The sequence below is a fragment of the Opisthorchis viverrini genome (assembly GCF_000715545.1).
Source record: "Opisthorchis viverrini unplaced genomic scaffold opera_v5_84, whole genome shotgun sequence".
Classification (NCBI taxonomy): Eukaryota; Metazoa; Platyhelminthes; class Trematoda; order Opisthorchiida; family Opisthorchiidae; genus Opisthorchis; species Opisthorchis viverrini.
Genome location: NW_008751741.1, coordinates 1,633,669 through 1,651,153, shown reverse-complemented (window position 1 = coordinate 1,651,153; position 17,485 = coordinate 1,633,669). Strand labels below are relative to the sequence as shown.

The window sequence follows — 17,485 nt, the reverse complement described above, 5'->3', positions numbered from 1 at the left end:
ACAAATGATGAAACGTTTGAAAAACAGCAGATGTATAACATCGGTTAGCGACAAGTGCTGGAGCTGTGCCACTCTTTTCGATGGCCAGCAATTTCCGTTTTTATCGATCTCAGATATACTTTTGTGCTCAGTTGATCGCCATGAACTGTGTGGCAGTGCTTAGCAACGAAGGGTATCCCTTCCGAATTCTTGTCTTCTCGACTCCTCCCGTGGACTTCTACGTGTTTAGGGCAGACTGTCTCCTGAGTTCACCACATTCAGTGTTGTCAGGCATGGGTGTTTTCTGTTCCCCCTTTTGACTTTATAATTGATGTGATGCTTGGGTCTTCCTTACCTGCCTTTACACTTCGGGAATCGAATTACTACCAGGGTGTTCGCTTACGGACAATGAATACGCCGATAGTATTGCTTTGCTTGAATCGGACTCAAGAAATGCAAACTTTTATGTAACAACTAATTCTACCGCACAGTTCAGCATGTGCTTCACACCTGTAAAGCATAGTGTTATTGCAAGATTAACTAAGGTCATACTCATGTTTGCAGGAGCTCTAGATGACTCAGTGGTTAAGGCATGGAGGTTCAGGGTTCTAACCCAAACCGTCTCGGAGAAACAACCTTACCACCGTGCGACGTATCCTCAGAAACTTGTTGAGCTATACTCCCAGGCTTGGACAACGTGGCATTATTGTAAGCTCTTTGTTTCCTTTGGACTGCATGATAGCTATCTTTCAGGGATACTATGGCCGCACGATCAGATTGTCATACTAGAAGATGCCGAAATCCAGTGTCTCCTGTCAGGTTGATCAATGGATAGAGCTCTGAAATCACGGTAACTTGGCTCCTTGGGTTTGGGTTGAAACCGACGCACAGTTTGCTGCTGAGGAAAATGTTTTTTGGCTCATGTTGCATAGATGACCGATGTTCCGTTCGCTGCAACCAAATCGACGAACAGAATACCAGCCACAGACAGGTGACTTGCTCTTCAGAAGTAAACTGCTGAGACCTTCCTACGCCGACCGCCGCCTGACACCAGCCTGGTCACCTCACCCGCTGCATGCAATAGGGTGGATAAGCGAGAAATTACAACCGGCGATGCTTCCTATCTTTTGGTGCTATATCCTGGCCTTTTAACTCATCGATATCTGTTCCGCGGATCCGAGCTGTGCCCGTGTCACTTACTCTCGTTCTCCTGGTTTTAGTGCTGCATTAGTCCTGCATGTCCGAAGTGGCCAATAAGCTGCTCTTGAGCACACTCTGCATTTTTGAAACACGAATATAGTAATTGAGCTTATGGCACCGCTACCGATTGCGGACTCTCACGCGGTGTGTTCTCTAGGTTCTTACCGGCTGGGAGCGTCGTATCATCACTGACTACAATATCCAATAAGAACACTGGTGTTTAACTGACATACTACTGTCCGTTGCTTTGAATGTCATGTGCATCTCTTGTGTGGAGAAAATTCGTAATCTGAGTCCACACAGCTTCTTAGTGTCAAATGGCTATCGATCTTCACCATGGATAAATTATTACAGTGCCTTTTGTTTGTAACATGCAACAGAGTTATCGTCGGGCATCAGATGTCTTCCACTGTTGTGGCAGTTGGTGATACAGTAAAGTTGATGGTCAGCGCAACTGTAATGGACGTCGAGTCTAACCCAAGACCACCACCCAGTTCTATTGCTCAGGTCACCCAATTGTTCACTTATCACCGGCGACTAGACTGTGCTTATTTCTCGAAAAGTTTTCATGACGCACCCGGCGACTTTTTACAACGTGCTAAAAGTTTGAGCATTTAGCACGTTGTAAAAGGTCGCCGGGTGCGTCATGAAAACTTTTCACAGGCAGCACACGTCAGCGCGAAACAAACTCAGCACTGAAGTAAAAACAACCCATTGTCGTACTTGCTTCAAAGTTCGAATGTTAGCGATCGATAAGTGATTTCGAGGTATCTGAATCCTCTACACTGACACATGCGTTGCTATTAAAGATGGTGCAATGCGAATATAACGATCAGCGTTAGGGGCAAGGTCTGTAGATGAGTATCAACCGGATGTTTTTACAGGTGTAGGAATACGTGATTTTGCAAGGATACTCGGACTTGCGATGAGATCATCTTCCAGCTTTAACACCCTTTCGGTGCCTAGCTGTCATGCCATCCAAAGGAAGCACGAGGGCTAGGATGCTCTCAGGTTGCCCAAGCCTAGACAGGGGAAGTCGAGAGGCGGAGGTGGGGTTCGAACCAGGGACCTTCCGATCAGTAAATTCGCGCTCTAACCACTCGGACTTAAACAAAGGGGTGAATATAAGGCTTTCAGCCAAAACGTCTAATTCAAAAGTCAACCAACAGTGTACCGTGATCCCGGTGTACTACCAGAGTATCACACACTTCAGGAACATTATTGTGCATTTTCCACCCTCCAACCTTCAGGACTAGCAGGCCGTCAATCGAACTTACGTTCTTCACAGAGCCCATGTGTCAACCAACAGCGTGATCCCGGTGTACTACCAGAGTATCACACACTTCAGGAACATTATTGTGCATTTTCCACCCTCCAACCTTCAGGACTGGACTAGCGTCAATCGAACTTACGTTCTTCACAGAGCCCATGTGTCGCAACCATTCAGGAACATGGCGCTTACCCTTAGCCTGGAACACACGAACCTTGAGACCCAGTGGTATGCAATTTCGATTCATCAAGTAGCGCAAATTGGTAAGTGTGACCTGGGTCTGGCTTCATTAGGCAACTCTGTCAAAGCTAATACAACTACTGAGGTGTGCAAAATTCTCCACAACCTCTGGTGCTTCAGAGATTGAGCGTTACGAAGCATGACCGTGCACTGTGGAGGTGTGAGGCGCATGCTGAAAGAAGATATAATGGTGGTCATTTGATTTACCAGGCTTTGTGCTTCGTCTCCGAAGATGAGAATGGTGTCTGCAGACTCCGAATCGACAAGGTTCTCATCGACAGCGAGTTGAACGCCGGAGTTTTGAAGACTTTCCAGCGTTCGCCTCATTATTTCATCAATGGCGAAGTTGGACAAGAACGGAGAGAGTGGACATCCTGGTCAAACAAAACTTCCTATAGGGAAGCTTTTAGAGAGTTCGTCATGCATTATCACGCTCCGAAATGTGAGCATAGGGACCGTAGTATGTTCACAAATTTGTATGGCATACTCTGTTGAGCAATTGTGGTTAACAGTGCTGACCAATGAGCTTAATCGAACGCACCCTTGAAGTCAAGGAACACCAAGATTGTGGGCCCTTGGCACATATGACGTTGCTCTAACACCCGATAGAGTGCAGGGATGTGGTCTACACAGCATCCCCCCGGTCGAAGTCCCACTTAGTGTTCCTGGGAGTGCAAGGACAATCAGAATGACAATGGAAAAGACTGAGGGCCCAAAAGCTAGGCTTTATTCATCCAGAACTTTGACACTGAGAGCTGGAAACGGAAGAAAGTGATTTAGCAACAAATGATGAAACGTTTGAAAAACAGCAGATGTATAACATCGGTTAGCGACAAGTGCTGGAGCTGTGCCACTCTTTTCGATGGCCAGCAATTTCCGTTTTTATCGATCTCAGATATACTTTTGTGCTCAGTTGATCGCCATGAACTGTGTGGCAGTGCTTAGCAACGAAGGGTATCCCTTCCGAATTCTTGTCTTCTCGACTCCTCCCGTGGACTTCTACGTGTTTAGGGCAGACTGTCTCCTGAGTTCACCACATTCAGTGTTGTCAGGCATGGGTGTTTTCTGTTCCCCCTTTTGACTTTATAATTGATGTGATGCTTGGGTCTTCCTTACCTGCCTTTACACTTCGGGAATCGAATTACTACCAGGGTGTTCGCTTACGGACAATGAATACGCCGATAGTATTGCTTTGCTTGAATCGGACTCAAGAAATGCAAACTTTTATGTAACAACTAATTCTACCGCACAGTTCAGCATGTGCTTCACACCTGTAAAGCATAGTGTTATTGCAAGATTAACTAAGGTCATACTCATGTTTGCAGGAGCTCTAGATGACTCAGTGGTTAAGGCATGGAGGTTCAGGGTTCTAACCCAAACCGTCTCGGAGAAACAACCTTACCACCGTGCGACGTATCCTCAGAAACTTGTTGAGCTATACTCCCAGGCTTGGACAACGTGGCATTATTGTAAGCTCTTTGTTTCCTTTGGACTGCATGATAGCTATCTTTCAGGGATACTATGGCCGCACGATCAGATTGTCATACTAGAAGATGCCGAAATCCAGTGTCTCCTGTCAGGTTGATCAATGGATAGAGCTCTGAAATCACGGTAACTTGGCTCCTTGGGTTTGGGTTGAAACCGACGCACAGTTTGCTGCTGAGGAAAATGTTTTTTGGCTCATGTTGCATAGATGACCGATGTTCCGTTCGCTGCAACCAAATCGACGAACAGAATACCAGCCACAGACAGGTGACTTGCTCTTCAGAAGTAAACTGCTGAGACCTTCCTACGCCGACCGCCGCCTGACACCAGCCTGGTCACCTCACCCGCTGCATGCAATAGGGTGGATAAGCGAGAAATTACAACCGGCGATGCTTCCTATCTTTTGGTGCTATATCCTGGCCTTTTAACTCATCGATATCTGTTCCGCGGATCCGAGCTGTGCCCGTGTCACTTACTCTCGTTCTCCTGGTTTTAGTGCTGCATTAGTCCTGCATGTCCGAAGTGGCCAATAAGCTGCTCTTGAGCACACTCTGCATTTTTGAAACACGAATATAGTAATTGAGCTTATGGCACCGCTACCGATTGCGGACTCTCACGCGGTGTGTTCTCTAGGTTCTTACCGGCTGGGAGCGTCGTATCATCACTGACTACAATATCCAATAAGAACACTGGTGTTTAACTGACATACTACTGTCCGTTGCTTTGAATGTCATGTGCATCTCTTGTGTGGAGAAAATTCGTAATCTGAGTCCACACAGCTTCTTAGTGTCAAATGGCTATCGATCTTCACCATGGATAAATTATTACAGTGCCTTTTGTTTGTAACATGCAACAGAGTTATCGTCGGGCATCAGATGTCTTCCACTGTTGTGGCAGTTGGTGATACAGTAAAGTTGATGGTCAGCGCAACTGTAATGGACGTCGAGTCTAACCCAAGACCACCACCCAGTTCTATTGCTCAGGTCACCCAATTGTTCACTTATCACCGGCGACTAGACTGTGCTTATTTCTCGAAAAGTTTTCATGACGCACCCGGCGACTTTTTACAACGTGCTAAAAGTTTGAGCATTTAGCACGTTGTAAAAGGTCGCCGGGTGCGTCATGAAAACTTTTCACAGGCAGCACACGTCAGCGCGAAACAAACTCAGCACTGAAGTAAAAACAACCCATTGTCGTACTTGCTTCAAAGTTCGAATGTTAGCGATCGATAAGTGATTTCGAGGTATCTGAATCCTCTACACTGACACATGCGTTGCTATTAAAGATGGTGCAATGCGAATATAACGATCAGCGTTAGGGGCAAGGTCTGTAGATGAGTATCAACCGGATGTTTTTACAGGTGTAGGAATACGTGATTTTGCAAGGATACTCGGACTTGCGATGAGATCATCTTCCAGCTTTAACACCCTTTCGGTGCCTAGCTGTCATGCCATCCAAAGGAAGCACGAGGGCTAGGATGCTCTCAGGTTGCCCAAGCCTAGACAGGGGAAGTCGAGAGGCGGAGGTGGGGTTCGAACCAGGGACCTTCCGATCAGTAAATTCGCGCTCTAACCACTCGGACTTAAACAAAGGGGTGAATATAAGGCTTTCAGCCAAAACGTCTAATTCAAAAGTCAACCAACAGTGTACCGTGATCCCGGTGTACTACCAGAGTATCACACACTTCAGGAACATTATTGTGCATTTTCCACCCTCCAACCTTCAGGACTAGCAGGCCGTCAATCGAACTTACGTTCTTCACAGAGCCCATGTGTCGCAACCATTCAGGAACATGGCGCTTACCCTTAGCCTGGAACACACGAACCTTGAGACCCAGTGGTATGCAATTTCGATTCATCAAGTAGCGCAAATTGGTAAGTGTGACCTGGGTCTGGCTTCATTAGGCAACTCTGTCAAAGCTAATACAACTACTGAGGTGTGCAAAATTCTCCACAACCTCTGGTGCTTCAGAGATTGAGCGTTACGAAGCATGACCGTGCACTGTGGAGGTGTGAGGCGCATGCTGAAAGAAGATATAATGGTGGTCATTTGATTTACCAGGCTTTGTGCTTCGTCTCCGAAGATGAGAATGGTGTCTGCAGACTCCGAATCGACAAGGTTCTCATCGACAGCGAGTTGAACGCCGGAGTTTTGAAGACTTTCCAGCGTTCGCCTCATTATTTCATCAATGGCGAAGTTGGACAAGAACGGAGAGAGTGGACATCCTGGTCAAACAAAACTTCCTATAGGGAAGCTTTTAGAGAGTTCGTCATGCATTATCACGCTCCGAAATGTGAGCATAGGGACCGTAGTATGTTCACAAATTTGTATGGCATACTCTGTTGAGCAATTGTGGTTAACAGTGCTGACCAATGAGCTTAATCGAACGCACCCTTGAAGTCAAGGAACACCAAGATTGTGGGCCCTTGGCACATATGACGTTGCTCTAACACCCGATAGAGTGCAGGGATGTGGTCTACACAGCATCCACCCGGTCGAAGTCCCACTTAGTGTTCCTGGGTTGGGGGTTCACCTGCCGCCATAAGACGATGAAGAATCAATGACACCAGGAGCCCTGTGAGATTCAAGTTGACTTCCCATTTTCACTATGTCCAGTGCGACTATTTTTGGAAATGGACGCTATTATCAACTCACCCCAGTTATCTGGGACAGTCTCTCCCAGTTTGAGGCAAATAGGTCAAAGAGACACTGGCTGGGTAATTTACTGCGATGCTTGGAAAGATGGGTGGAAGGTCGTCAGGACCAGCAAGGTGATAGAATTTAAGTAGAGTTATACAGTCGGACACTCCCGAGGCTGAAGAGGGTCCGATTTTCACAGCCAATTTTTTCTTTTGAAGGCCGGCGTTCCGGATTGTAGGCAGCAGGTGGCTAACTAAATTGTTGGAAATACTGTGTCCAACGGTCCAGACGGTTTCCTTATCTGGATATCAGGACCATTTTAGTCCTTGATGTTTATGCTATCAAAAGACTTCCGAAGACCAGTCGGATGAACCAAGTGGAATAGCCTGCGGATGTCTCCAGCGTTTTTCGCAACTTCCGTTTATTCGGTCGTTCGGATTCGCCAAACTTCTTGATCTGTGGGGATTCAGCTTCATCTGGCGTCAGATGATGCTTCAGGCTGAGTTGTAGTCGCTGTCAGGAGGAATCTGTCGGTGGACCCCCTGGATGTTATGCTATCGCAGACAGAAGTAACGGCTTTGAGTAACGCTTTGGATATCTGTTCCCAATTATCGGTTACATCCGACATCGGACCACCAGGAGGGCATTTGAGGAGCCCGTTTTGATAGGGCTTGTTTGACTTCCGGATCCATAAGCTCCTCAGTCGCTAAGCAAGGTGTACGCTGGTGTGCGAACCTGAAAAGCGCAATCAAAATCAGCAACAGACCATGGTATGATCGGAGTTCGCGCAGGTATTCCAGAAAAAGTGGTAGGCAGGTGTCGACACGCCACCGGTAGTCGGTCCACTGGATCAGGGACTGGCTGAGTACCAAGTAGTCACACAAAGGAATAGTTTGTTATCAGCATAAATTTGCATCAGGTGCTCTCTGTTGTCCGTGAGTCTCGTGTCCAATCCGTGATGGTCACCCTGTTAGGCCTCAGCAGCGCTTAGTCTCGTTTATTCTTTCGTCATCACCATTGCCACCACTAACCAACCGACGATGGATGACACCAGTGACGGTTAATAGTACATACCCTACAACCATAATTTATCTAAAAAAAGGGAGCATAGAAAGGGCTTAAAATCAACTTGCTATAATAGCCTGAGGAATCCATACCTGCAAGCGCTTAATCTGACAAGAACGGTGTCGTTGGCATCGATTAGTACCGGTGTCTGGGGGTTTTCCGGCTATGCACGCGGGATTTCCTGAATGGCGGACCACACTGACAGTATGTTGGTAGTATGAGTCAGCGTATGCGAAAGGCCTAGAAGTACTGTGCGGCCGTTCCATCCTTATTGGGAATCAGCAATGTACATCCCACTAGTCTTCCGGGAAATTTAAACTCAACCTACCTGCTAGTATTGGAGGACAAACGCTTTCGGCTACGAGCAGATCATCCTCAATGTGAGTTACTCGCGCTGCAACAGGATATAACGCCGATAGTGCCCGATCTTCGTAATCGCCTTCGCATCTTTCTCCCACGTAAGAGTGCCGGGCCCCTTGTCTGCGTCTTGAAGGACCGCACCTTAACAGGGGATTATTTTGCATGCTCAGCAAATGACCAAACCGGAGCCATTTGTACTGTTGGATATATTCTTTTAAGGTCCCCGTCAAATGACCGAACAATCGTCCTCTGGTTGTGTCATTGCAGGTTCGTTGACGCCAACCGGTATGAGTTTTGGTTATCAAAAACCTGGAAATGTCCCAGTTCTGCTGCTCACAAAGACCGTGCTTCTCAACCAAATTGCAGAGCAAACCATGACGTGCACTACCCTCAAGGCTCGTTGAAATGCCGTTCTGTCGCCTTAGAATCTCAAATTTACATAGGTGATGCGTGCCGTGAGGATTCGTGCACCGATTTCTCACCTTACTCAGAGCCAACACACTACAAGATACCCAGAACGCCCCAGACCTCATTGGCCCCTTGGGATCTAAGTTATATGTACTCTTGTCATACCCAGAAGCATGGTCTTATGCAAGACAGTTCATCCAAAACAAATGTGGCTTTTTCTTCTCGAAGAGAAAACTGTTGTCCGCACATTCCGTGCGGACAGGGTTAGTTAGGCTAGTATTGAACATAGGATTTTTAAAGACCTTTCGTCTCAGTCCCCTTATGCATTGTCACGTCCGCAAATCCTATAGAACGCATTTTATTTTCAAACTTCCGGAAAACTCTTTATGGGTGCACGTACTTAAGACAACACACTTTCAATGAAGTCAGATTCATATCAGAAATACGGGAATATGAAGATTTCGGTTTGTTTACATTTCGGAATGTAAGAATCCGGTCAGCGTAACACCATAGTCCCACTTATTTTCTAGTAAAGGCTTCATGTACTACCATGAGATGATGGACAAATGACCTCAAAGGTTTCGTTGCAATAGGAGTCGAACTGACAATTCTGAGATTGAGCCCTAATCGATTCACCCCATTTGCTTGAAGTGAGTAATTCAAAAACACTCGCACTTGCACAGGACAGGTGGAATAGCTTCCAGATCAGGAGTTCGATGGTGCTGCAGTAGGGAAATACAACCATAGTCCTTCGGGGCCGAAGGGGAGGCAGGTTCTTGGTTTGTCGTCCCGGGTTCCATCGCAGCTTGAATAGCAGTGGAGGGCCACATGAATTGTATAGAATTGGCCTTGTGGTCCAGGTATCCTTTACTGTGGCTAATCAACACCCGCTGTGAATTGAGTTTGCTGTTGTATGGGCCGTAGTTTTAGAAGTGTCCCCACACCCCCAGAGCTTTCCAACCTAGAGAGAAGAGCCACTTGGGTCCTCAATCAAAGCCATTGGCCTTGCAGCTTTGCCTCAATGTCGTGGTGTCTGGCAATATATCTGCTTTCAAGATACAAGGCGTCGCCTGTGTGTCACACTTCAGCAATCAGGACAATAAGACATTCGTCAGACCTCCACCAATTAGCGCGCCTAGCACCAGAAGCCTTACAAGTGAATTGAGCACCATCGACCGGTGTCGTGGGAACGTCACATCAGGGCCTAAAATTGGAATAAATCATCGGTTCGACATAAGCACGATATTCCCGTTTTCATGAGCTCATTTTTGCAGGCCTAAACTAACCTGCGGTTTTTTTGCGTGGCGCCTGCTTGGTATTCGAGGCCCAAACTACGTTCTGTCCCCTTAAGCTTTGAAGACTTGATTTTGAGAGCAACCACCGCGTGGTCAGTTTTTTAGGTAGAGGAGGCGGCCATATTGATAAGAGAAATCAACACTGTCCTCAACTCGACAGGTCACAAAGTACACAGAATGGTCAATCCTGCGAATGGCAAACGGTTCCAATGTAACCAAGGAGTTTGTCAGTGTGGGATATTGCAAACCAGCGATGGTTCGGTGAATCTTAGATTCACAAGGAGAATGAAATCATGGACGTTCGATAACGTACCAATTATACATGGCGTATAGTTGGTACGTTGATTGGATACAGAGTTGATTACAATGTTAGTATAAGTATGACGACTTACAAATGATTTCCATGTCGGAAACACCACAATTTCTGATGCGCATCTACAAGACAAGGCGTAGATCCAAGAAGAGCAGTGTGATACGTCGAATTAAGCCGTGGTCGGTTTCCACTGTGACACTCGCGGCCAGCTGTTATCCCTTAAAGCAATCGAAGTATACATAGACGCAGTAAGTTCATGGAGATTCGTTTGACTGGATCTTATTTTTTGGGTGACATTCAGCACAATTATTGAAGGGTGAGAGTGGCTTAGATGCCTCCACCACCCTTCGAGGGTGTAACCTTGCCGAAACGAACGGGCCCATGACTGAAAATAATGTATCGCGCAACACACCCAGAAAACAGAATAACTGATTTGTAATGTACTACTCATAAGGTTGCTGAAAATCCATCGATCACTGATTATTTGTTTTATTATTACTGATAGTTACTCTTCCCCTCGAACACAATCTGGGGACGCAGGGCTTGGGTCTAGTAACTATATTTCCTGGCTGACATTCGCTTATCTATAGTTCACATGACTTGTGTTCGTATGTACTCGGATGCTTTTATTCAGCTGCACGTGTGCTTAACTTTGGAACTTCTGTGGACTGGATGGGTGGGTATCTTGCGGTTCAGGACTGTAGTTCTTCGCAAACAATATTCATGGTAGCTACAAAACCTGCATAAAAACATTTGGTGCAAGCACGCCAACAGAATAGCCATCTATACAACCAAAGCTACCTCCCCTCGGTGTTTTTTTCAAACACAATCCATGGAGGTCTCATTTTTGGATGCCATTAGCGTCTCGCATGCTGTAGATGTGTCAACTGAGTAAATAAATGTTCGGGCAAGTTTAGCAGAGGCCTATACTAACACGTCGAAACATCCCATCGTTGTCTGATGTGGTGCTGCTTATAAATAAAGTCATCTTTCGGAATTTAGATACCCGCTTGGAACTAACTTAACGACGTCTTGCGGTCTTCTAGTCTCCACGTCCGGAGACATTCCTCTGGGTGCTAGTCCAAGGGAGCGCGCAGTTTGCCGTTTGTATTTTTTCCTACTTCTCTTGCCGACTACCCAGCATCACCTTGCCCCTCTGGTATCATGTTGAGATCGAGGCGGTGTTTCGTGAACAATTTTTAGCCGACCAGACAGTGTGTACAACCTGGGAAGTTTAAGTGACTAAGGGAAATTAAGACTTTCTTGGGTTTATTCGTCTTTCCTGTGCAGAGCATGGTTGTGCCAACCATGATATTTGCAACTAACCATGCTCTCATGCTAAGTGGGCCGTCGCATGGTCCCGTCAGCCGATTCGCCTTACTTGCTGCATACAGCAGGGCGGGTAAGCGAAAACATGCTGGATCAGTACCTGTACAGAGCCGTCATCAGCACCTTGTCGCGGCTGTTATTTACATGAAGGCCACCAGTTTGCTTGATCATGTGGCGCGGTTTGTTTAACTTGCATATAGAGTGATCTGACGTAAGTAGCACAAATTTCCGTAAGCTGAACGCAGACAACGTCAAACCGGATTTTAATATGCGTTTTCCGGACCACGCCGACTGTGAGACTGCCAACTGAGATTCGACTGATTCACATATGGGCTGCAAATATGTTGACAGTAATAGTAATGATTGTTCACCTGTAACACTCATGAATTATCGAGAGATGTTATGACAGTCACTAATATTGCTGTCGATTCATTATCATCGAGAGCCTGACATCGGTGTTCAACACCGATGCTTCACTGTCTTCCCACTATAATTTATTTGAAGGCCTATGATCAAGAAAAGAATAAAGTTGAATGAGGAAGGGAGTTAGTGCTAGCTTACTACAGTCATTTTGAGGTGACTGCGCCTCCAGACACTCATCCAGGCAATCTGGGATGACAGATCAGAGAGAGATCCTTCAGCTGTAACACCCTTCCTAGCTGCCATGCTACCCGAGGGAAGCACGGGGGTTGGGATACTGCCAGGTTGCCCAAGCCTAGTCAGAGAAAGTTGAGAGACAGAGGGGTTCGAACCGCGGTTCTTCCGGTCAGTAAATTCGCGCTCTAACCGCTTGAGCCATCTCAGCACCCAGGCAATCTGGATAGAAACTGACAACAAGAACGCCGCTGACATAGGTTGGCTGCTTTGAGGGACGAACGACCCGGTGATACAATGCCGGTGTAGCTAGTAAGCACTTCATGTCACTAGCCTTAAAGAGACTAGGGCATCCGCTTTTGCCACGGTGCACTCTTGGTTTTGCATGTTTTTGGTTGGTGACACAAACACGGAAAGGTGAACATTCGGCACTGAGTGGGCGATTCGTGTTCCGCCGCACAGATATCAAACGTATGTAAATGTTATCTGTTCTATTCTGATACCTCTCGCACATCCAGGAGTTGTACGCTTCCATTATTAGGAAAACCTTTCTCCTCCACTCCTGGTGGGATTCTTCAGGAGCATATATTTCACGAGTCCTAATGCGCCAATGTATATGGTACAATCCTCCGTCCCATGGGATCCTAGGATGTTTGCACGACAGGATTGTATCCTCGTAAAATCTTACCCAATAAACGTCCTACATGCTTCAAACACGAGTACTGAAATCCCCTATGTGTCCGAGACTTTTTAGCAGGTATCGTGAAGATTAGTTGGGATTTCTGGTTCCGTTCGAAGCGAATACTCCAGGTACTCAACACTTGCATGTCCGCAATTGACACCAGCGCAGTAGGGTGATCGTCAATCCTGCTATATATGTCACTATATGTCATCTATTTAAACATAGATAAGGCCTGCTATACACCTTGAGTCATCACAAAGACGTATTATATAATACCAAGGATAACAAGGATCACTACTGTTGTGCGTTGTCTTACGCCGTTTTCCAGTTGCACTAATAAAATATAATCCCTTAGCTCTAGCACCGTTTTCCCGCATAGCTGCCGCGCAACCCGAAGGAAACACGAGGGTTGAGGTACTGTCAGATTCCCAAGCCTAGACAAGAGTAGTCGAGGTGCAGAGGTTGGGTGTGAACCCAGACCTTCCGATTAGTAAGTTCGGATCTTAACCACCAAGCTATCTCGAGCTCACTACTACCTTAAGTTGGTGCTTCAACTACAAAATACCAAAGTAAGTGGTGCTGTTTCCATACACAATGCTAGAGTATCGGATACGTCCAACCAATTCAAGAAGAGGTCGCTACTGGGTTGTATAGGTACATCAACTGTGCTCATGAAGTGAATTTCTGAAAAAGATAGCCCAACAAATCCGGGTCAGCAGATGTGCATTTTCATTGTGATCTATCCCATCGTAGGAGGGATGCGGGTACCAAATTAGCCATTGGAGGACCCAGACGTTGTCTCGTCTTTTCGGTTCCGAAAGGTGTGTTTCCTCGGGGAAAGATTACAGAGGAAAAATCCTCTCACTCTAAAGTTATCTCACAAGCTGGGACACTTCCTTTCGAAAGGTTTCTCCTGTAAAAAATTGTCGTATACAAACGTACTGGACTACAAATCGTTGGTGCTTTGTTACAACATCACTCCACGTGTAGCGTTATTTGTATCCTTCTATAGAAGCCCTTTATTTAAAGTGCGAGTGCAGACCACTCACTTAAGGACGTTTGTGTCCGACTTTCCTATAGTGCCATTACGGAGCCTGTTGGCACTATAAAAAGGCTGGACACGCGTGTCTGAGGTAGCTCAGTGGTTAAGGCGCTAGATTACGGACCTGAAGGTGCGTGGTTCGAATCCGACCTCTGCATCTCGACTGCTCTTGTCTAGGCTTGGTCAACCTGACAGTATCCCGGCCCTCCTGCCTCCTTCCGTTGACATAGTAGCTAGGCACCGAAAGGGTGCTACAGATAAACCATTATTGAGCTTGTTAGTTGGCTCTGTTTATGGTTGTACTGTAGTTTTAAGGCGGTGCCACCGCTCTTTTATATGACAATTCTCCAGTCCTCGGTTAGGTTACCTTTTTCCACGCAAACGGGGCTCCAAGAAAGCGGTATGTGCTCAATGGAGAAAGCCTAATCGCATTCTGTAATGTGTTGTCTATTCCCTACTCGTACTTTTAAAGGGGAGGGGGGCTTCTTTGCATCAAGTTCAATCCTACCTAAATGCCTAGTTTTATACGGTTAAAAAGTAGTATTAGTGTTGACACTAGTTTGGTTACACTTCCTAATCTGTCGTCGATAGCTGGTCCGGAATATGTTTGACATCCACTCTCTAGCTGACTGTGATCTGAAGTGCTTCTGGGTTTGCGTGCTGTCAGGTATTTCAATCCAAAAAGACATTATTTCGGACTAATGAAAAAATCCTATCATAGTTTTGACTTATGGCATCTTTTTCCCTTTTCTAATTGCACGACCCCTTATTTTCCAGCTCATACAGAACAATCACACTTTCAAAGTGGCGAAGAAGCCCTATCCCACTTAGATGACGTTATCGAATTCGTCGTCTCCGAAGCCATAGACTATGCGGAGAAACCTCCGGAAGAAAGAACTCTGCCAAAGCTTACCCGAAAGGCGCCTCCCCCTCCCCGACCTAGGAATTCTATGGTCATGGGCAATTTTAATCAGATGCGACCAGATATGGCAGCTAACGGCTTAAACCGAATGCCAATGTTGGGTGCGAATGCTCAGTTCCAGCAAAAGCTACATAATCAGCTTCCAACCATGGTACCTTTCGGCGCAAGCCCCCAACAGCAACAACAGCTGCTTATGCAATATAATGGCCAATACCAAACGCAACCGGCCCATTCACAGCAACAACAGTATGCTCAAGCAGCACATTTTCAAGCACTAAACCAACAGGCTCAGTATCAGGCTGCTAACGCGGCAGCTTTGGCACAAATGCAGCAACTCCAACGACAACAACTACAAGTAAGTACATTCGCTCCTCTTTAGATTAAGAACATCCATAAGACCGTTCTCTAGTGTGGAGTATTCTCTCTAAGTCGGATTCGGTCTCTATGACCATGAATAGAGTTGAACGCCTGTTTTGTCACCCATACATTCGATTAGGTTTTTGTTTTCCGGCCCACAAGGCCGACCTTACTAACTTATGTATGTCCGGATGTCATGCAGGGCCTTATAGTCATATGCTTAACGGGACGATAGCGTATCCGAACGGCCCGCCCATTCTGTAGCAATGAGATGCGTCATCTCTCAACACTTCTCTTGTCTACTTGACTAACCAGGCCTGTGTCGCTCGTCAGATCCGTCAGTCTTCATTGTGGGGCCTACTTTGGCGCAAAATAAATGCGTCCCATTCGGTTACGAGTATCAGATTGTGGCGTGCCAACTATGCACTGGCATCCGCCGATAGCGAGCCCGTTAGCCTCGGATTCCAGCTACCCGTATTCATAAGAGTTGTTTCCAGTGAATACATTCGTTTTAATAGCAATGACTTTTCTCAGTGCTCCACCAGCGGTGTTCACATTTCTGTGCCATCTTTGTGGCAACGGGTAGCTAGCTTAACGTCACCGAGGATATTGAATTCATGGCCTTCAAAATGGCACAGAGTGCTTTATTTTGGTTTGTTCATAAACTGTGGGTCTGGTTTTTTATGATCAAGTATAGTTTCTTCGCTTTCCCGTGCCATCAGTGAATTTTGTTCTGGTTCGATAGGGACAACCACCCATGTGATATGTTCATTTCATCTGATTCCTCTATGCGGTGGCCTTTGAACCATTGTCCCCGTGGCATCTAATTATCTTATCCGATCGGGTAGGTAATTGTCTTCTTTAGGTTTTCGAAGATTACCCAGCTTTCTACTCGGGTTTATTTATTGGCAGTTGTTATCACCCGATTGGAGCTGTCGATTCACTGCATCCAGCCCACTGTAGATACAACGAAATAGCCAGGAATCGAGCCCTACTTTAACAACAACTTTAACATCAATCGTTTCCTAATAGTTCAGTGTTCAGACGTAGTAGACGCCGTTACACAACGTCCATCTACTGATAAACAACCACCGAGCCAGTGGTGATGCTCTATTCTTGACTGTCGATCTTTCCGGAGTAGTCACACCGATTCAAATTTCGGTGTGTAAATCTTCGACATTCCCCAGGCAAACCCAACAAATAACCTGTTTCGCTGTTCCTGTCTCTGACCCATATTTCAAACAATCTAACCAAAGTAGCCAGTGTGGTATCCTAAAAGCCGCATTTTCGAGAGACGTCGGCTGCAACTGGGATGATATGAGCACCACCACATGTTTGGCAAGGAACTTGGCCGGTGATGTGTCTTAGCGCCCACTTACTAAGCGCTCGATCTCAGAACGCTCACTATCAATACCCGATTGTAGTTGTACCCTTAATGATGCTGAGCATAATCCAGCCAGAAGGTTTGTCAGACGTCGGCTCAAACGCAACCTACGTTTGGGTGGGGAAACCAGGTAGAATCAAAAGGCTCTGGAACTAGAGGAAGCTGCTGCAACTGAGTATGTTCGGAAACTATTCCACTTCATACAGGCTGGGATCCAGTGGGCCTGATGGTTGATGAGGTTATCAAAAGTACTGCTCGAAATTTAAAGTGATACGAAACAGCGCCCGGATCACTGGGCTGAGTATTCTCCAAAATAGTTTAGTTGACCATCTGCCCATATATACTCATGTTTGCTTGGCCCCCACTAAGTGGAGCCGTGGTGTGTGAGATTGAACTCTCAGTTTCTGAGGTGATGATGTCTGTCTTGAGTTGCTATCGGGCCGCAAAGCCAGACGAGCTCCTACCAACGTCACAGAAGAGAGGTTATCAGCCGTAATGTTTTACCTTGACTAAGTTGTTTAACTCATAATAATAATAATAATAATAATAATAATAATAATCACCATCAACATCATCTGTCATATCATCATCGACAGCATGACATCAGTGTTCAACACCGATGCTTCAATGCCGTACAACCATGATTTGGAAGCCTAATTGTAAAGAAAAGAATAAGGGTGGACGGGGAGGGACTTAGTGCTAGCTTAACACAATCATTCCGAGGTGCCTACACCTCCAGACATTCACTCAGGCAATCTGGATAGAAACTGACAACAAGAACGCCACTGACATCGGTTGGCAGCCATATCCTGTAGTGTCTCCAACCAGGCACAGTGAGGATCACGCGGTCCCCATCCTGGAAGGCGAGTAGCACCGACAGCACCCAAGCGTCTCGTGATCTCCTTCATACTCCTCTGCCA

General features: G+C 46.3%; 1 protein-coding gene across 1 annotated transcript in view; it reads left to right on the top strand.

Annotated features, from left to right (window-relative positions):
* Positions 1-14,570: 14,570 nt before the first annotated feature.
* Positions 14,571-17,485, top strand: part of T265_04881 (hypothetical protein) — a gene marked incomplete at both ends in the record, with an annotated part of 7,475 nt that continues 4,560 nt past the window's right edge. Inside the window, one exon of the mRNA XM_009169735.1 lies at positions 14,571-15,179. Within this exon, the coding sequence (XP_009167999.1) occupies positions 14,604-15,179 (576 nt within the window). The remainder of the gene's footprint in view (positions 15,180-17,485) is intronic.